General features: G+C 41.1%; 1 protein-coding gene across 7 annotated transcripts in view; it reads left to right on the forward strand.

The window, feature by feature from the left end:
- Nucleotides 1-21,980, forward strand: part of CTNND2 (catenin delta 2) — a 637,277-nt gene that overhangs the window by 366,194 nt on the left and 249,103 nt on the right. For 6 of the 7 annotated variants that reach the window (XM_054516522.1, XM_036404384.2, XM_036404386.2 and 3 more), the window contains one exon: nucleotides 2,598-3,165. In XM_054516522.1, coding sequence (XP_054372497.1) covers nucleotides 2,598-3,165 — 568 coding nt within the window. The remainder of the gene's footprint in view (nucleotides 1-2,597; nucleotides 3,166-21,980) is intronic. The other variant, XM_036404390.2, reaches the window with a different exon arrangement.

The raw sequence follows: 21,980 nt of genomic DNA on the forward strand, positions 1-21,980 counted from the left end.
CTTGCAGAATGCTCGCAGCTTTATAGAGATTTATTAGGAATATGGGATAATACTGGTTTACTTGAAATTAATTACTGTAAATCCTTGACACATTAAGCAGTGTAGAAGTAGATTAGTAAAAGAAATTTTGTATACATGATGACAGTACTTGCCTAAAACCCTTAGGATCAACAGCAAACTGGTAAAGTTACCAGTGTGTTGAAGAAGTAATTGGTGCACTGTTAACATTGCAAAAGACTGTATTTTGGAGCACTGTTTATTAGAAAATTATTATTATTATTATTATGCCACTTAACAGTCCAAAAAGTAAAATTTATTAGCAAATATCAATTGATAATGTAGCTAGTTTGAATGAAACTTTGTTAAGTGCAAAATTTGCTCTGCCCATGTTGTCTTAAATCATACCGACCTTTTTTTTGTCTAATGAAAGTTGTTACCATATAGTCTAAACCTGGAAAATGAAAACTGTACTCCTGTCAAATACATTATTGGACAGTCAGCTGAAGATTAGTCCTTCTTTCCACTTTAAAGCATATACGGTAAGTAGCTCAGCATGAAAGTAGCTTTTAAAAGTTTGCTGATGTTCCCACAGTTTTCCTTCCTGGTTTTTGTTAGAAGCCTTTCAAGTGAGCAACTTGAGCTTGTTGACCATTTTGGAGAATGTCAGGACTTGTACTTGCAGCTGTGGTGTTTGTCACTCGCTGCTGCAATCTGAACAGTCCAGCTCAAAAGAGAGCAGCTACTTCCATCTGTGAGCCCCTTGCTCACCTGGCACTCACCGTACAGAGCACCTGGAGTGGGACAGTTTATGTTTCATTTATGTGTAAAGCCACTGCTCTGTGAGCTGCAAAGCCAGGGAGGTTTGGGTCTGGCAGTGCTCTCTAAAGAAGCCTGAACAATGTCAGTGCTGGTAGCTCTTCCATGCGACTAGCAACTGGGAGCAAAGCTCCAGGAGGAGCTTCTCCAAAGCCTTGTTTCTTGTCTCTGTCTAGGAAAATACATATTCTTCCTCCAGACACAAAGCATTTAAGATGAAGGGCTCCAAAAGTAAAAAAAAAAAAAAAAACCCACAAACATTTCCAGTGGGTGTACATAGGAAGAAGTACAGCTTTCTGGTATTTTGAATATTGTTTATTTTCTGCTCTGATTAGTTGTACTGTCCTCAGTTCCTGACCAAATCCTTTATTGAGTATCCTAGTGCAAATAAATCACATTTCATACCAGGAACATGGTGCTTTTGCCCACTTGTTTTTTTGTAGGATGCTACTGGAAAATCACATTGCTATTCAATGTATAACAATGCTACTGTTGGCATTCACAACACCTCTTTGAATTGAGTCACAAAATTCATTATTCACATTTTAAAGCTTCTTCTGGCTAAGGAAATCAGTAGCTGAGAGGCGTGTGCATGTGTTTGGGCAAAGCATCGGTCAGACCGATTCAAACTATGCTGTCAACTCTGAGGATCCAGAGCACTTTCTGAGGTTTCAAGTAAATCCCCTGCCTAACCAGAAAAAAAACAGTATCTGAATCTAACAGCACATCTTCCAACAGAGCGCTGAGCTCTCCCTCACTGCGGGGTGCAGTTATGAGAGGATTTTAATGTTACCAGACTCACAGATGATCTCTTGAGCCTAAGATCCCCGATAAAAAAAAAAAAGGGGTAGCCGACTGTGTATAAGGGCAAGCTTCATCCTCTGCGGCTTCAGAAGCGGCTCAGGCACAGAACCGAAATTTCTCATAGGCAGTATCTCCCGAGGATTTTCTCTCGCTCCCTCATCCCAGCCCCCCTCAATTACTGGTCTTAGAGGGAGCTCAGCGCTGCCTTGCCCGCGGCCAGAGGGTCGGCGCAGTGAGCTCTCTCCCTCCTTCTCTATGCAGATTCCCCGCTGGATGCGGCCCAGGGAAGAGCCCGGCCCCGGCAGCTCCTCCCGTACCCCCCGCCCCCTTCGTGCCGCGTAACTGAGTGCGAGGCGGCCGCTTGCCGAGCCGTGCCGTGCTGTGCTGTGCTGCCAGGGGGGCTCGGCGTGCACCGGCCCGGGCTTCCCCTGCCTCCGCCCCTCCACACAGGTCCGGGCCGCCGGGAGCAGCGAGCTCCCGGTGTAGTGCCTCTCCTGTAGGGACACAGGTTGCTGGAAAACGAGGAAAGTTTCTGAGGCTTCGGCCGCTCTTCTCTAATGTATGCAGAATAAAGGGGCGTGGGTGTATTTATCTGTGTCTATGTACGTACGTAAGTATTTGAGCCGGGGCTAGACCCTGCCTGGTTTAGGGGTTGGCCGGCGAGCGCGTTCCGGAGCCGGCGCGCCGGAGCACTGTGCCCCGCGGCCGGGAGACGGCTTCAGCCGTCGGGAGGAGTTTCGACGCCTCTCGGGCCGAGCCGGCCGATGTTTTTTTTTCCCTGAAAGGCCGGGAATGCTTTAGCAGATTACTGACTCCCGTAATCCCACGGGCGCCGGGTGCCGGCCTGGTTCGAGGTCAGCGAGGGGGCTGCGTGCGGCCGGGGGGCTGCTCCGGCCGGCGGGCCCGCACCGCCCCGCGCAGGGCCGGGGGAGCCGGGCGCCCGCCGCCGCTGACGCCTCTGCCTTTCCTTCCCGCAGCAGGGCCCGGGGGGCCGCGGCGCCCACCCGGGCGGCCCGGAACCGCCGCCGCCGCCCGCCGCCCCGCAGCCGCGGGAGCCCTTCGCGCCCAGCCACGGCAGCGCCTTCCACCTGCCCGAGCCCCAGCACGCCGCCGCGCTCTACTACGCCAGCTCCACGCTGCCGGCGCAGCGGGTGAGCTCCCCGCTGCCCGCCCAGCCCGGCGGCTCCCCCACCAAGCTGCCGCGGGCCGGCTCCGCCGCCGAGGGCGCCGCCTACGCCACCGCGCAGCGCCTCTCCTCCCCGAAGCAGTCCCCCAGCCGCCTGGCCAAGTCCTACAGCACCAGCTCGCCCATCAACATCGTCGTCTCCTCGGCGGGACTGTCGCCGTCCCCCATCCGAGTGACCTCCCCGCCCACCGTCCAGTCTAACATTTCCTCCTCTCCTATCCACCAGTTAAGCTCCACCATCGGCACTTACGCCACCCTGTCGCCTACCAAGCGGCTTGTTCACGCTGCCGATCAGTACAGCAAGCACTCCCAGGAGCTGTACGCCACCGCCACCCTGCAGAGACCCGGCTCCCTCGCAGGTAAAACCGCGGCCGGCAGCGCCTCGGGTCCGCGGCGGGGCCGGGGCTGCGCGGGGCCGGCGCGCCCGCGGAGGGAGGCGGCGAGGGGCGAGAGGCGGGGGGCAGGGCCGCCGGCCGGGGACGGGAGGGAGGGAGGGAGAGGGGGGCGTTTGACAGGAGAACGGCACTTGGGGGAATTGCGGGTGGGTTTCATCGCGGGCCGTGCTCGGAGAGGCTGCCTGCCGCTGCTTGAGCGAAGTACCTGAGTTGTCCCGGCCCGTGCCGCCTTCCCGGCGCCGGGCAGGTGTGCGTGCTGCCGGGGGTGCGGGGCTCGCCGCGCTCCCCGCTGTGACCCGCGGTGCGGGTGGGGGGTTTGTTACTATGGCGAATCTCTTCTCTGCCGCCATCAGAACCTCTGAGCCTTTTGCAGGGAATCGCTTTTCCCCGGATTTACAGGCGGCTCAGGCGTACTTGACAAGTTTGGGGTTACTTAGCAGGAACTCCCGGTGTACCGAGTCGTGCCGAGTAAGAGGTAGCGGTGATTTGGCTCCGAGTGCTCTTTGGGGAACAGGCTGTTACAGCTGATTTAATGTCTCTGTAAACGCAGACTTTGAGCAGATCCAAGAAGTGAGATACTGGTGTGCTGTTCTCTAAACCATCTCTTTGCTAAACTGAGCATCCTTCAGGGGTGGGTTTTTTGTGTTCTCAAAATTTTCAGTTTCATTGCTATAGTAACAGCTGCTATGCTCATATGTTCTCTTGTGTGACATAAATAGATTTGAAGATAAATAGGATACATGAAGAAGTTAGGCTGAGTTTATCAGTCAGGTACACAAGTCTCTTACTGGAGTGAGGACCTCACCCCCCTTTCTCCTCTCACCCACCTCCCCTCCCCCACTCCAGCTGTTGTCAGCATCCTATATAATTCCTGTGTGTCTAAACACACAGATGGAATTAACTAATAATAAAATACTGTTTTGATCTATCTCCTTGTAAGAACTATTTGCTGGATTTTTTTTCATATTTAAAGGGCAGGAATTTTAGAACTTTATATCTTTACAGATATATATATATATAACACCACATTTTAATTTTAGAATGAGTAAAGTGACAGTATCATTAAATTAAGGTGAAGTTCAAGATCTCGGGATGCTTGTATCAAGCCTCTTGGCAAATACTGAGTCTCAGAATACTAAGTGGTTTATTTACCATTTATATTAATACAACTTCTTCTTGCTGTAGACCACTGTTGGCCACAAGTATTAAATACTGCCTTTGTACAGTGAAAATTTAGGATTGCCACAGACTTTGTATTTTAGGTAGTTTTATAACTTCGTTGTATAGCAAGAGTTTGAGTCTAAAAAGGCATGGATGTCAGCATCATTGATGTCAGCATCAAGGGAATGGAGAAAAAATCGATTTAAAACTAATATACCTGTGGCTATGAGCTATTAGTATTTGCCTGATTTTTCTTACCTTTATTCTAGGATAGAAGTCTTTGCTTTGGGAAGTTTCTAACAGGCATAGTACTTTTTCCTGTTTGTAGACTGTTAGCATTGACATTTCTGTTGTGTTAGGGCTTTGGTTTTGTTGTATCATTGCAGCATCAAGTCTGTCACGGTAGCTTGGTCCAAAACTTTTTTATTTAGGGGTTAAGGTCCAGCATAATGACTCTGAAGTGCTACAGAAGCTGTTTGTCCTGAGCTAGATCCAAGTTGAAACTTGGGTTTAGGCTCTTTTGGCCTTCTTGGCCAATAATGCTTCTATAGACATTCCTAACAGAATTTTCTACTTTGTTTTGAATGAAAGTTAAGGAACTGACATTCATTTTCTTCGATTGCTTTTAAATAAAAGCTTTTGATAAGACTTCTGCATCTTGCATAACCTGCATCTTTTTAAAGCCTACTGCAGGGCGTTGCCTGATTTACTGATTTATGGCTTTGGTGAAATAAAAAGGCTATAGATGATACATGCATTTAGGAAATGGCTGGTGTATTGTGTGTGGATTTTCCTATGGGAGAGAAGTAGTGATTGACCATTTGAATTTGCTGTTGAGTTTGTAAAAATTGATAAAGCAGCACTAACTTTGCTTAGTGCTGGGCTGATCAGAGCAAGCATAACCATCTACTGGGTCACTCATCCCTAAGGGATTTGATTTTAAGATATGTAAAAACCCTCATTGTTTTATTTTATAACAAATGGAAAATCGTGTGACTTGAATAAGTATTAGGTGGCTGACCTGAAGAGATAAAGTTTTGCTATTTCAAAGACTCAGTGTAAGCAACAGTATGTTAGTAAATAGCTTTTCTTTTTTTTCCCCACAGTGGTGACATGCCTTTCAAGTAGTCCTTGAAAGGAGCTCTCTCACATGATCCATTCTTTTGCAAAGGTTTTCTATTGTGTGCTCCTACCCCTTATTTTCCACTGCCATTCTTATGCATGTTCCTCATGGCCTGACTGCCATCCCAGAGTTACACATTTGCCAGCAGTGTTAAGTGCCTGACTAATCTTCTAGACTTTCACTGGATTCACTGAAGCCAATGGACTACTCAGAGGCTTAAAATTAGCATATGCTTTAGAGTTAGCCAGGATCAGATGTTACAGATACTACTAAGGTAATCTTAATTTCTTCCTTCCTTCTGTAACTATTTTTACTCAGAATAGGTTTGGAATTTGAGCTCTAAGTATATTATATTTTTGCAGGAGTTTTTCAGTCATTGTGTTAGAAATCAAACCCACTGAGAAGGAAAGCAAGCAATTGTACTTTGAAAAACTAATGTTCAATAAATAGTGGTTTTGCTTCTTGTTCAAAACATCCAAAGATGCATTGAAGTTTTTTGGGGTTTTTGAGAGAGAGAAAGAGAGGAGGAGGAAGAATGGAGAACAGTTGTCACATTGCACTGATTGATGGTTTGCCTACTGTGATTAATGTGAAGTTGCATTGGCACGTATGTGTCATCACAGGGATGATGTTATACTAAGTAATCTTTTTTATATCTGGCAATAAAAAAATAAGTATTTGTAGTAATTACTAAAACCACAAATGATGCATTTGTTTTAATTATTTTTGCATTATAGTAGAAATTTGTCCTGGAGCTATCTAGTTCATGAATACTACTGGGTTTCAGTGTGCTAAACAAGCCAAACTGTATCAGTGCCAGACTTAGATATTTAAAAGAGAAAATATTCAGATAAGATCAATTTTTTTAAAAAAATCAAGTAAAAAGTTACATAGATGACCCAAAACATAATCTGAGACTTAACTGAGGGGATGGCATTATTTATATTAATTTCCTACAAATTTGATTATGAAACAACTTGAAATTTTAAAAATGGCAGTTCTTAGACTTCATCCTGAATTTCAAATGAGACATGCAACAGTGTGCAATGACTCAGTTTTAACCGAGTAACCTTAGAAACGTCTTCAGAAATGGCTTTTAGTCTAGTTATATTTGAGCTGCTGCCACTGCCAAGTGTGTGTGTGTATGGGTGTGTGTGTACATGTGTATATAGTGGCTCTGGTGAGTGTACATTTGCTGTGTTTATTCTTAGTCTAGCTGCTTCATTGCTATGATCTGCAATTACAGTTTTAGAAGTAGTTTTCTGCTCTGCACTGCTCCAAAGCATATTTGACCGTCTGTTCAAGCAGCGATCCAAATCCAGAAAGCACAGTTAGTAAATACTTTCTTGCAGCTTCCACACCTGCACTGAGCTTCAGAGTGCTGCTGGGAGCCAAACTCACCAAAGCAGCCCATTTTGCCTGGGAGAAGGAGCGTTTAGGACAGCAAGCAGCAGAAACATGGGAAAACTCTTTCAGGAGGCAGGTTATGGCACAGGTGCCCACTCTTCACGCTCTTCTGATGCATCTTCTGGTGGGCAGAATCAGACAGACAGTACTAGAGGAATACTGCATTTATTTAGGAGCAAAGGGGAAGGAAGCAGTCAAAGTGTGTTGTTCACGTGGTTTGTGCCTCAGGTTGTGTCTCTGGGAGCAGCCCCAATGTTACAAAGCCATTCCTGCCTTCTCATCCAGGTATAGGGAAGAGTAAGGACATGCAAAGCAATGGAAAGTAGTTTTATGTATTGCCTTATTACAGAAAATTCAAAGGAGAGTAATCCTGCTGGAAGACTGCACCGTATTTCATAAGCTGCACTAAAAGGTTGAGTTTAAGAAATGAGTGTTGGTGTGAATCACTTGATGTAATGTTAGATGGAAAGAATATTACACAGCTATCTTTCATGTAGTGGTGACACATTTCACTGAAGGAAGAGCTGCAGCATCCCTCTAGACAGCTCTGCTTCTACCAGTGTTGAAAACTTCAGTGCTCAGCCTGGTGTTTACAATCTTCTTTCAAGTAAAACAAAATGGAAAAGAATTTTTCCTTTCTGAAGAGGACTGTTTGTATGCAAGCGTAATACTAACATTAAAATAACACCAGTTTATAAAAATGTGGCATGGGTTAATACATAAAATATGCTTTCCACTCCTTGTTGAGCAAAGAGTTCTAAATTTATCAGGCTTTTAATTGGTTCCTTCTGCTCCTTCATATGTTTTGCCTCACTCATCTCTCTCTTTGCTGAGGACCATCCTTTATCCCTTCTCCTTCTGTAAGCTTTTCACTATATATGATGTGTTGAACCCTGGTTTCCTGTTGGGGCTTAGACAGGACTCCTATTTGGTGGTGAGTGTTAACATGTTAAAGCATGTCAGTGTGCAGTCACAGGGGCACAGAACAGCTTAAGCAACTTTCTGTGGGATAACTGATGTACATTACTACTAGCATGGATTAATGTTTCCTTTCGATTGCAAGAAAATATTGGATCATCTGTATATCACTAGTTCATCGCAATCTTTAAAAAGATTATCTTGTTAAGTGTTAGACGTCTCCAGTAAATCACACTACACATGTCTTTGTGCTAAAAGAGCTGCATTACTGTTAACTTACAGCCAAAGTAAATCTAAATCACCCCAGAATTAAAAGTTCCCTGTGCCTTTAAATCCCCACCTGAGACACAGGGCTGACCTAATAAAATAGTCTAGGTGTGATGTGCCATTGTACATTTTGGACAGGCAAGGAAGAAAAATATTTGAATTTTTCTTTTGGCTTTAAGATAAGCTCTTGGACCATCTATATGATTGATCATAACAGAAAGGACACTCAGTTGTTTCCCGTAACTATTCTATATTTTTACAGAATCCTGAGAGTATCTCTTTTATAGAGAGAACCAAATTGCTTCATTAATTTTAACCAAAGAAGTTTTCCATAGATTTTTTTCCTAAGTTTTTTTTTCTTTGTTTTTATTAGCTGGAAAATTTCTTTATCTGCTGCCAGAGCCTTTACACATGAGAACACTGTTAATACTCTTTTGTTCTGGGACAGACGCTGCTGTCTTAGGCTTTTTTTCTTCTCCTTTTACTCTTATTTGTTTTGAGACTCTTTCTTTCAGATAAGAAAACAAAGTGGAAGATTTTGAGTAATATCCAGCAAAATACCAGTTATTAATTAGAACATGGAATTTGGTGTCTTTCTGATACAAAGTTACTTGCTCCCACATTGCAACCTGGAGGTTAGGTATGCTGGTGTTGCTTTAGAGTTGATACAAATATACAACTAAATGTCACTTTGATTTTCTTTGTCACTTATTCTACCTATTTCTTTAGCAATAGTTATGTTTCTAATTGTTACAACTGGAACCTTTACAATTGTGCTCAGTTCCAGTTTGGAAGAGGTATCCACCGTGGACAGTGTACAGCAAAAAAGCAGAAGGAATAAGGTGGATGACTTTGAAATATGTTATTATTGCCATGATTTTTGCTCCTGTGTTTTTCAGATTTAGATCACATGAAATTAACTTGCTCATAGGAGAGGAATAATTGACAAGAGCCAAATACAGAAGCCCCATGTGCGTCTTTGAGCTAATGAACTTGATGGTGGCTCCCAATGTGAGCAAACACAAGAAATATGTCTAAACTTGGGTCCTGTTCTTTCACTGATTACCACGTTTCCCTTTGCTTCCCATTCTTGATAAGGGACATTGTTTGGCTGATCCTCCTAATGATCTTTCAGAGGGGTGTTAAATCAAATAACATTGCAGACTAACAAGCTTTTTGGGCAAAGAGCACCAGCGTGCAGTACCGCTGAAAATGGGTTCAACTTGTATAAAGCTGCAAGTATTTTAACGAAATGACTGGGAAACTGTGTGGCAGTGGCTGTTTCTGGGATTTTGGGTGAATGTAACATCAGACATGCTTCTGGGGACTACTGAGGCCTGTGCTGTTGCTTGGTAACCACAAATGTGGTTTCTGGCCTCTGGTCCTGAACTTTAGCAGTGTACCTAAGAAGGCCAGGATTCAAATTTAGGCATGCAAGTCACTAGAAGAAATTTCTTTAACATCAGAGCAGAATTTGAAGTGTCTCTGCTTATACACCTGTTGGGCAGGAGGACAAGAAGGAGGTGAAGTTGACAAAAGGTAACAGAGAAGAGTCTCTGTCCCTAGCAGAAGGATGGTTAAGCCAAGGAGCTGGAATTTGCCAGTTTTTCTTGGTTACTGAAATCCAATGGAATGTATGAAGTCAAAGAACAGTGTTTTGGGAACCTGACCTTATGGAATTTAGGTTAGAGCAATGGAAATACATTAACCAGTGGTGGCACTACAGTTCCTATGCTTGTCTTGCTTATATTGATCTGTGTTCTGTTTAGTATGAGATTGCAGGAAGATAATAGAGCCTCATAAACGATTATACATCCAAACCTTTGGGTCTTAAGGGTGTGCTAGTGAGGCTAAGTCTCATCCTTGCCTATTACAACCCATTTTTGCCTTCAGGTCTCAGTGGTGTCCTCATGTACCTATTGTTCTCTTCAGTTGCCAGGAGTGTGATTCTGTGCTATAGGTCTTTGGCCTCAAACTCGCTCCTTGAGGGCAGAGGAGAGTGCTGTTGTATGGGATAGGGAGTATAAGCAAAGGCAAGGTCCCCTTCTATCAAATTTCTGACACTCAGTCTTTTATGGCATGAGTGAAAAGATTTATTTCTGCTATACAGTCTAAAATGGGATGACTGTGTTTGTATTGCTTGTTTGCTTATTTGCACTGGGCAAAGAAGGTACATGTGAAAGCTGCAGCTTCCTCAGTCTCAAACCCTGTTGCAAGGTGTTATCCACTAGCCTGGAAATGTTTGTTGCAAAAGTATTGATAAAAAATGACAGAAATCTTACGTTCATCATGGTTTTTGGGTATGTAAGGGATGTGAGAACAAGCCCTTCATTTTTACTGTGGTGGAAAACATCATCCTTTCCAGTTGCTGTGGCACAGAAACTTTTAGTAATAGATGGAGTAGCTCAGATTTAGGAAGCTGGCATGCAGCTCATCAATAATATAAGCATTAATTTGTTGGCATATCTAATGGCTTTTTGGTTGTTGTGTGCACACACTCTCTTTTAAGCAGTGCAGGTGCCTCTGGTCAAGAATAATTAATTGACAGAAAGAAGATGGCAAAATGGGCAATTGTGGAAAGCCCCTTTCTTTAAGGCCAAAGCTTGCGTGGGGAGGTTGCCCATGTCTGCCTGTGCCACATGCAGTGTGCTCATGGGTGACACACATTCCTTGTCAGTGGTAACACCTGCCAGAAGCTACACGGGGCCAAATTTGCTCTATGAGCAATCATGGGAGATAAATGAAGCGATTTTTCAGTAATCATAGGGTCAAATTTGAAGATCACATAGATGTGGACCTAGAACAGAATACCTTTTGGTTTTATAGAAGTGATATTGGAGAGGACAGAGAGATATTGTCTAATGATAATGAATTCATGGAACTGTACATGATCATAAGCGGTTAGAAGCAAAAGTCACAATTTAATGTGCTGAAATGAGGAGGACCAAATGATGACTAATCTTACAATTATAAGGCATGGCATATGAAACTGCCAGTTGGATCACATAGATTTTTAATGGCATATGAAACTGCCAGTTGGATCACCTAGATTTTTAATAAGTACCTCAAGTTGCAACTTACAGTGTGTTAGTGAGGTGTCCCTGCCCATGACAGGGGGTTGAAACTAATCTTTAAGGTCCCTTCCAGCCCAAACCATTCTGCGATGCTATAATAGTAAAGTGCTGTGTTAGTTTGAATACAAGTGGTTTGCAATCTCATGCAATCCTCCCTTTACTGAGGAGATTTTTGCATATGCTTTTCTATGTTTACTTCCTCCACAGTGTATGTCTATGTCTCGCCTTATGGCCCCTTATCCTCTCAGTCCAATCCAGGTGCAAAGCATCCCTTTTATCAGCTAGCCAGCTGTGCTGCTCTCAGGCAGTAAAAGCTTTTGATCATCCAGCTAAAGCTGTCCCTGGGTTTAAAGAGTGTTGCCTGGGAGGAAAGTAAGGGTGGAGAAGGAACTGTGACCCTCTGATAGCAGGGCAGATTTCCTGTCATTGGAGAGCAAAATGACACCTCTCCATGGGTCTTTCCCTCACCCCACTACTTTCCTGAACATCCTAGTTCAGTGGGAATGCAGTCATGTTTACATTTGACCACCAAAAGGTGTCATGAGCTCTTCAAAGTTCTGGGAGCATGGTCCATAAAGGAGGGTGAGATGGAGATGGACTCCTTCAGATATTTGTGGGGGAAGAGAAGGTGGAGTGGGACAAGATGACAGCCCTCTGTGTATTTGAGGCTAATATACCATGGAAAAAGGGAGGACTGAGTAAAAGAAAAATTACAGACCTGCTAATCACAGTGCTCTTTGAGCATTACAACATAAACTGATAGAAAGGATAATATAAGAATGAAGGTAGTAAATGGTTAAAGGGATAATTTGCAACAGGAGTTCTCCAAAACCAGATTGTGCTGGAATGACCTGCTTACTGACCTTTTCTTAGATGATATTTGATGTCTTTCTATTACCTGTCAGGGCTCTGAGCATGGATTTTCTGTAGTGCCACTTGGGAAATGTTTACTTAAGCTAGAGAAGATAGATATTCTTTCAAGAGTGTAGTTGGGCAGGGACCTGGGTAAAGGAACATTTTCAGTTTGTCATTTTGAAGAGTGAAGTAATGGAAAGGAAGGGTACTCCTAATAAAGTTCCACAAGGAGAACTCTTTTTGGCTACTTGAAAAATACTTTTTTGTTTTATTATCTTGGCACAAAACCATGAAATAATCCAAGGAAACTTCTTGATAGTGGAATATTAGGAGGCATTTTCTGAAGAGAGGAAGATAAATCCTATGTAGAAAGATGGAAGATGGAAAGATGGAAGGGGAAGAAAAGGATTGGAGCCAAGGTAATAATACACTTACTAGCTGGTTGCATGTTCAGCATCTTTGGCTGAAAAGAAGAATAGGAGAATAGCTATGTGACCTGGTTGAGTACAGCATATCTCAGCTACCTGTATTAGGAACATAATAGAATATTTCATGACCTCACAGAACAAGCAAAACTGGGAGCATTACACAGGGTTAGGACTTCATCTGAAGAACTGTACACAGCTGTGACCCTCTGTAGGCAAGAGACACTTTCTAGCCTTCATTTCTTCTGAACTGTCCTGCATGGGTTATCACGAAATAAAGAAGCTTGTTGTACACAGACCTGACTTAGTGTTTCTCCCGTTTCTTAACAGAGGAGAGGCTGCTAGATTACATAGCTCCTTACAGTAAATAGAGGTTATTTGTTAAGAGTGCTGAATCCTGGTAAGAATAATTAATTTGATGAAGGATTTACTTTCTTTGAAAAAATACAGGATTCGTTGAGTCCCTGGCAGCTTTTAGTATAGTTCATCTCTGATGAACTGTGGTGAGGGGTGTTTGAAACTAGGTGATTTGTAAGGTTCCTTCCAACTCAAGTCTTTATTTCTATAATTCATCTGACCAAGGAGGGATTGAGAGCTAAAGGTATCTTCTGAGTGGCTTTTTACCATCAGCCTTTGGTTTTAGGGCTTTAGCTAACCAGCCATGATGTGTTTGATTGGAGCATCTTTGTCAGCTGGTGCTCCTCCATTTTCCCTCAAAAGATTTGAACCTGATAGCCCTAGTGAATACAGTGACCTCCCAGCCATGATTGCACTTTGTCTGGTCTCTGACCAAACTTCAAAGTTTTCAAGGTTTATTAGGTGAAATTTTGTGTTTCTTTCTCTCCAGAGTCGTAGTTCCTGTGTAGCTCATGTCATCCTTGTCTGTGTTGCATCTTGAGATGGCTTTGGCAAGAATCAGCTAATGCTTGAGCATAACTGAGCATCTTCTCCAAAGTGATCTAGTTTGTGTCCTACCATGCTTAAGATCCTATCTTCTGAATTCAGAAATTCAAGAATTAATTGTCTTAGCTGAAAAACTCTTTTTCTCTGAAGTTTATCAAGGTTGTGATTGCATGTCACTGCTTTTTTCAGTCGGCAGTAGATTTTGGACCACTTTGTAAAATCAGGCACAACTTGATGCATATGTCTTCAGCCAGCCATATGGCTATGGAAGTGTTGGCTTCACTGGCAAGGCAGCCATTGACATGCAAATAGTGTCAATTTGCATTTATGAATAACCAGTAACTAATGGTGTGACACTTCAGAATGCCTCAAGTGTTTGTCACCTTTGGACTACATGAATCGAATTCTTCTAATTGGAATCACTGTTAAGCCATTCTTGAAGCTAAACACTTCCAGTAGTTTATTGCAAACTGCTCTGAGCACATTTCTTATGTTCCTTATCTTAGATCTACTTTCCTTTTGCCAGTGACCTTCTTTCACCATTTGTCTCGTGCAACATTTGTCATGGCCATCTCATTTAAGCATGGACTCTGCTGGAGTGACAGCACTCTTTCAGCCTAAGGTTCTTTTCTGGCCATGCTTTTCAGCAATAATCTGAATTTGTGAGGTTAATTGCAAAGTCTGTTTTTCTGTGTTTGTTTCTTTTCTTCTCTGCTCTCTTTTTTTCTTTTTTTTTCTTTACAATAAGTTCATGCTAAAAAGAATCTGTAGCCATCCATTTCCTCCTTTGCTTGTTGCTTATTGTGAAAGGTTTTACTTAAGGAACTTTTCTGAGTCTTTGGAAGTTGGATACTAAATGCATGCTATTGAGTGATTGCTATATTATTAAGAATAATGAATTAAAAGATAATTTTATTTTATGGGATGCAACAATTATTTCAGCATAAATTTTAAGTCCTTGAGCTACTCATGTCTTGGTGTTAACAGTATTTCTTTTCTTTTTCTCTGCATTCAGCATTTCTTTTATTTAGAGCATCCCTGTTAGAATTCCTTTAGATTATAATGACTTTAGTAATAGGAGATTATTTTAAGTTTTCTAGCAGAGGTCTCAATAGGTACATAATGGAAACAACCTAAAACCAGCTTGAATAATGGTACAATAATCTTTTGATCATAATTCTAAAAGTGAGTAATTGTTGGTCTAAACTTCTTTACAGGCATAACTAAATTCTTTGGTTCAATTGCATTCAAATTGATTTTGTATACATTTAATAAAACGTCCATGTTTTAACTCCCATATTTTAAATGCAGTGAGTCTCAAATGTATAGTGAAAACTTGATGAGTAATAGAGTATCACAGAATACCCAGGGATATCTTCCCTTTCTTGAATTTGGCATTGAGAAAAAGACAAAGATAATGAACTCCATTTTTTTCTCCTGGAATGTCACATACTTATACCTCATGTCTTGGTGAAGTCTGGAAACCAGGGACTGCAAGTTAAGTGCTCACTGAAGAGGAGAAAGCCTCTGGGAGGAGAACGTGTTTAAGATTATATCAAAGATGACCTTACATGAAAGAACAAATACTACTAATGCTTTTCTCTATTCTCTTAATGAAAGGCAAGTTTGAATACAAAGAGGTACAGATAAAATTTCCAAATTTGGTGTTGTTCAGACCTCTTATAATGTGCAATCTTATTGTAAAAGGAATTACAAAAGATAAGTGCTCAACACTTTTCTGTGAGCAAACCCCAGATGCAGTGTCTGAGATTTCAGCTGTGTCTGTCAGAAACTGGAACACAGGTTTTCAAAACAAAAATATTCACAATAAGTTAATACTTTTTAAAAGGTGCGTGTGTAATTGAGATTCATTAGAACTATGTTTGCCTTTTCCCTGTTAGCAGGAAAACCTCATCTTGGAACAGTGAACTTCTAGGAAGGACTTTACCATTAGATAAAGAATTCGGGTTGCCCAGCAAAAGCCAGTTGAGGAATACTGTAGTTGAGCAGACTTGACACTTCATTACCCAGTTGAGTTTTGTTTTTTTCTGTTGTTACCTTTTCCAAAGTGTTGCACAGTGACTGTTTTTTTTTGTTTGGGAACCACTGTTCCACAAAGCGCCTTCCTTAACAAATTCTCTGAAAATCTTGAGAATCCCACTTCTAGTTGGATTTAAGCTCTAGATATTCTTTCTGTTCCCTCTGCAGGGAGGAGTTGATGTGGAAAGGTTTTCCCCTTCCCCCTGCATCAGAGCTGCTGTGAGAACTGGCTCCGTTTAAGGTTGACTGAGCTGATGCTTGGTTTAGGGGAAGGCTTCAGAATTGCTGGGGTTTTTAGCTGCTGTGCTTTTCCACAGTGTTTAACACGATCAGAAAGTTAAATTTTCACCAGCAGGCATTAGTGCAGTAGTGCCTGATTTGTTTTGCTGGAGGCAGCAGTGCTTCTTAGCAAATCACTCATGCTGCTGGAAGTTGTCTCTAGCCCTCCAAAGACCTTTAGGGTTTTGGATGTTTAGCCTATACTGCTGCTCAACCAGCAGAAATTGGGTCTCCAAGTTTGCTTAGGTACAGCCTTGTGAAAGAAGGAAGGCACAGCCTGGAGAATTAAGGATGAACTGTTACTTCCCTTTAGTTTGCAATCCTTGTCAGTGAAGCATTCACTGTGGGGCTTCACAGACTATCCCATAGAGAGTTTTTTTCTGGATATTTGCTTTTGGGGCCTGTCTCATCGATACACCAGTATTTCATTCCTTTCCTTGCTGAGTTGAATGCATTGCCACAACCCCTGCATCAGCATAGAGCCCATGGTGCAACACAAACTATTAACGTTCAGAATTGGAAATAATAAATTTTTATCTTTTCTAAGATCAAGATAAGCAAAACTTCAAAGTTCTCTGCTGCTGCAAAGGCCTAATATTGTTTTCAACGGTTGTGTAGCTGTGGTGAGCTATCCAAACAGCTTCTGCAGAGCTGCTTGGCTGTGTTGCTTAGTAACATCATCCTGTTGCTGAGGCACTCGGCCCTCACTCAAAGTGGGTAGCGAGCAGGAAAGTTAGGAACAGTGATTTGTATAACCAGATAGCAGCATCTGTTCCCATTTGTGCATGGGACTTCTCTTCCCTTTTCTTGTGAAATTGGCAGGGCTGAGGGGCATGGAAGAGGCAGAGCTTAAAAGAGGGGAGAGAAAAAACACCAAACAAACACAAAGTAACACGCAGGATGATCATTTGCTAAATGGTTAAAAAAAAAAAATCTTTTACTTCCTTCCCAGCTGAAGGCAAATTGTTGATGTATGGTTCTGGTTTCTTTGGGGCAGTTTCTGTTTTTAGTTTTTTCTTCATTGACAGTACCCTAGATGAGAAATGAAGTAGGAATTATCTCCCTGAACTTTTCTGTCACATTTAATCTGCTATTTCTTCCTGGCTGTATTTGCCGCTTATATCTTTGCTTCCAGTCAAACTTTTCTTTTCCACCAGCAATTTATTTTTGATAAAATGTTGTAAGCAGGTGAGTGCTTTTCAACAGAACAAGGGCAGTAGCAGAAAGAAGAAAATGCTCAGGATGAGGTACAAATTTCTAGTGTGGTCCTTCTGTTTTCCCTAGATTCTTAGAATTATAGTAACTGATACAATACTTTACAGTGAAGTTAGATTGCATGGCTAAAATCATGGACTATTTAAAAATATTTCTGCCTTTATTTTTCTTTTAAACATGCTGAGAAATATAATGGATGCCAGTATTTGGTTAAAAACTTATTAACTTAATATTTGGTTAGTTTCAATATTTGGTTAGTTTAATTATGTGGGTACTTCTTATAAGACATAATAAACTTTATTGAATGATTTTTAAAGTTTATTTGGGGCCTGTTTATTACACTTATAAAAGTGTAGTCCTTTTTTTCCTTCTTCCTTTCTCTATTTTTAGCACTAATGTGAAAACTGCTGGCCTTAGTTCAGATGTTGATTTTGCAGTGTCCCTTAAGCAGCCAAAGCCAATCTGTTTCGAGGAGACTTTTCTAAGATGCTTAATCTGGTTAATGGACAAATTATGTCTGGGAAATTCCACAGTGTGAGCTGAATGTGGCAGTATCCTGACGGTGACACTGCTAATAGGTTTGACAGTGCAGTGAGAGTTTGCAGAAACACTCCAGACCATGCATCGTATTCTACTTCAATCCTTTAAGGAGAAAACCTGGGGAAAAGCAATCTAAGATACTGACAGGTGAGGCAAGGCTGCTCTTTTAGTTCTGGGGACTTGAATATTGGGGCAGACTTTTTGTTTGGTGGTGAGCTCCTATAGTGTGGGCTGAGGATGCCAGAGTAGCATATCCGTAGGGCTTTTTTCAGGCATCCAGAGTTTGATATCAGTTGAAAGATGTCATGTGTAATTAGTCAATTCACTGAGGGCATTATTTCTTTCTGTATCTGTACAAATAGTCCTGAGTCAGAGAGAGAATGATGTAGTGAGAATGAAAGAAGTGTAAAAACAGAAATGAGTTTTAATTCTGAGCTTTCATTAGTTAATCTTTCATTCTAGTATTTCAGGAAAGAAAAAATTAAACATTTGTGTTTGTGTATATGTAAAATCTAAACAGGTGAGAATCCTGTGTTTAAAAAAGCCCTAAACCCAGTTAAAAAGAATTCACTGGAGACTGTGTTCTGATTTTAGTGACTGCAGGTCTTTGGTGTGCTAGGGCCCAAGCTGATGTACCAAGGTGTGCATTAGCTGGAGCTGCCATATGGCCTGTCATGTCTTACTGGTTAATTTAACCATCTGTCATGTCTTAACAATTTGTATTCACTTTCAGTAGTCAGGATAGAAGGGTTTTCTACTCTTTGGTACAGTAATTTTCATCATACAGTGCTGTTACATTTCCCTTATCTGAGTTCTATTAGTTTTATTTATAATCATATTACTTGTAGATCATACTTTCCTTTTTCAATGTTATGACTTGAAGATTCATACATTCAGGCAGGCATTTTGGAGATGTTTCTGCTAAATTTCTGGCACAAAACAAAGTCAGTATCAAAACTTGAGCTGTGAATGTTTGACTCCACTTCTCCTCCTGTTCACTTCTAATTCTGCACTTGTGTTCACATCAACTTCTTTGCTATGTAAATTAAAATAGGTTAGTGTCTGTAAAACAGGTTTCATAACATATGAGTTCAGAGTAAAAATCCCACTGTACATATGCTCTTTCTCACATGTTGTGTTTTCAGTATTGCAGTGAAGTTCTGACCTGACCTACTGTATATATATATTTATTTAATAAGCAGCATTATTATTATGCTACTATTTATTTAATAGTAGCATTTCAGGACAAGCATCTAAGAGAAAGTTACATCAAAAAGGGTTTTCAGCCATGATGTGCTATTTAAATCAAAAAGTTCTTTCAGTCTTCTGAAAAGCATGCAACATATCAAAGCCACAAAATTCCTATGATTTTCTTTGAGATTTTGTGCCTGCAGGCTCTTATCTCAATGATGGGCTTATTGCAATTTTATCATAGTCTGGGGTTGGTTGCTGTTTGTTTGTGGGTTTTTTTGTTTTTTGGTCGGGTTTTTTTTTTAACTTGTAGTGTAAGCAATGTTGTCATTGTATTTAAAGTTAAGAATTGATGCAGCTAGATCTTCAATCTTCCTTGTCAGAAAGATGCATCTTCTAAGTGCAGTGTTATAGTGTGTTCAGTCAGATTTTGGTACTTGGAGCCTTAAGTAGCCAGAGGTCTGCTGTGTGTTGAAAGGTGTGGGGTTGCAACAAAGTTTAATTAATTAAATTAAGTTGTTAACATGTAACTGATAAGGGGTAATACAATGGTTTTAGATCTTCAGCTCATGTGTCACTAATGATGTTCCTCCATCATATACATAAGGAAATTGTTTATCAGGACTCTTGATCAATGTATTTAATGATCAAGAATTTCTGAATGAGGGCTGAATGGTATACCTGGTTAGATCTAAATGGGTTTTTTAACATTGAGATTATCACTTGCATATTTTGTGTTTCCAAGGAGCTCTTAAATCCTGGACAGGAGGACAGTACTGTATGCTCTTGCAATTAGAGATGTTTAGAGAGTATCAAGACTTAGTAGGGCTTCTTCTTAAAGGTGTAGCAAGGTAGGAGGATAGGTTATAAAGCCTTTCCAAAGAGTCACAAATATAAACTCTCCAAGATTTATTTGAGCATATGCAATGCCCGTGATCCATTAATTTCAGTAATTTTAATGCCTTTAGTTTCTTGCAATGACAAATACCAATATATTGGTTTACTTATTGACCTAAACTGTCAGATCAGCAGTGTCATTCAAATGTGTCTGTTGTATTTATTTTCTTGACAGCCTGCACCAGCTATGAAGAGCAATTAGGGATTATTTAGTGTGTATCTCTCATGTTACACTTGTCTGATTACAGTATTTATCTTCCTGTGGGAAGTGAGACTTTGTCAAAAAAGAGCATTTCCTAGGAAACAACTATTTCCCTATGCTGCAGAGGAATGTATCAAACTAACGTGGAAAAATTTAGCTAGTGGGGTGGGCATTTTTCAAGTGTGAAGAGTGGAGATCAACTTTTTGATCTAATTTGGTAGGACTGCACTTTTCATATTGCTCCTCTTGAATGTGGGAGGAGAGGAAATACCACATGTAGGAATATGTATTTTCATCTGGACAGTTCTAGGTTATCCTTGTTGCCCTAATCCAGTTCACCTGGCTGGGGGCTCATGTGATACCCCAGTGGAACCTTGCCACAGATGACTTCTAAAGGCTCCACAGTGATGCAGAAGATAGGATGTTCCACTTGCTTTCAGGTTTCAGTCTTGGAGGCTTCAGAAGACAGAGAATACTCCTCTTACCATATGCTTTGGTTCAAATAGTTAATCAGTTTCTGTTCTAAAAAATATATTAATTTTTTTTTCTTAATTTTGTGCCTCTCACAGCTATTTTAAAGCTGTATAGTCTTCTTCATCACACCTTCTGCTGTGATGCCACAGATGGATTTGTCAAACAAGACTGGACTATTGGAATAATTGATTAAAGGATGGTTTCTTGAACACCTAAATAATGGTTTAGTTCTTCTCAGTGGTTTTGGATTGGTTTGGTTTTTTTGGGATTTTTAAATTAATCTATTACCCCACTTTTTGACCACCATGATCCTGAGAGTTCTGGCTATGCTCTGATGCTGGATACATTATCTATAAATAACAACTAGCAGGACTGAAAGTTTAATAATGAGTTTTCTTTGAACTTGAGCATAGACCTGTCTGTGAATGGGCTTGATGCCTGATTACGTCTCTGAAATAAAAACAGGATTGCTGTTAGGGCAGGCTGGCCAGGGAGTAGGGCTGAGTCCATTTTCAGAATATGTAGGAGAAAGGTGTGTGGCCTTGCTGCACATCACTGCTTTGATTTCAGGCACCCAGAGAGGTGCAGGGCTATTAGTGGGGTGAAGGGCTGGCAGTGTATAAGAAGGTTTGGACAGTGCAGTCTGGGGGGAGCCATGCATTCATGATGCCTCTATGTTTAGAGAAACTGCTTTTGAGGGTGCTGAGCTTCCTTAGTGTGAGATTGCTTGTGAGCCTTGCTGGTCTTATCTTCTACTGCTTCCTAGTAGTATATTGGTTGCTGCTTGTCCATTCTGACCTGGTTGCTTTTCCAGCCTCTGTGAGCTTCAAACTGCTTTAATGCAAGAGTTTTTGATGGCAGTGGAACAGATCAGCTTGTAGCTTTGAATAGGAAAGGATGTAGCTGTGGGCTGTTAACCCAGAATACATGCAGGAGACCCATTACACCTCTCCTTCTCTGTGACATCAGTTCTTTGAGTTCATGGTCTTTGTTTTGATCAGTTATCTCAACAGTCTCTCCAGTGCCTTCCAAAGCAGCAGAATATGGTGCCAGCTTGAGTGTGTAGATGAGGTGGGATTCAGTTGTCTGAAATCCCTAAGTTATCTGTCTGACCTTTCCTGGATATAACTCTTGGTATAACAGCTACTAGTTAGTTGATTTTAATATTTAAATTAAATATGCAATAAAAAACTGTTGCTCCTTAGTTGAGACTTGAATAAATTAATAAATAGAAAAACTTCTAGGAGCAACTGAAAGGAAATTTTAACTTAAATCAACTTGCTGTTGTAGTTTTTTAAATACCTACCTAATAGAAACATTAAAAAGTATGATGGTGTTACATCTCTTTTTAAATCTTTTGATTTATTGTCTTTTTAGCTAGATTTAAGAACCTTAAAGGGTAGTAGTATTTTGTGTTTAAATATTGATACCTGATAATTTGGAAGTAGTGTAGTAAAATTGCATACAGAAAAGTATCATTTTTCCTTAAAACTTAAGGTGTTTAAGAGACATCATTTTAAAATGGCCTTAATTTCTGAGATTTGAGAGAAGTTTAGTTTCTAAAATGAAAATATTTTAGTTACCTGTTGAAATCTTCATTTTCCTGAAGTGTTAGAGGGATAGTGGCAGTTACTCACTGATAGGGTTTTAACTCTTGACCTTCTTGGGAGGGATGTTCAGTCATAATGTGTTACTCAGATGCTTTGAAGTTGTTTTTAGATTGCCACTTAACTGTTTTCAGTCAAATCAGGTTGATTAAATGTTTTGGTCAAGAAGTTTCTCTGGTTATACATGTGCTTACTGTTTAG

This window comes from Molothrus ater, chromosome 1 (assembly GCF_012460135.2).
Source record: "Molothrus ater isolate BHLD 08-10-18 breed brown headed cowbird chromosome 1, BPBGC_Mater_1.1, whole genome shotgun sequence".
NCBI lineage: Eukaryota > Metazoa > Chordata > Aves > Passeriformes > Icteridae > Molothrus > Molothrus ater.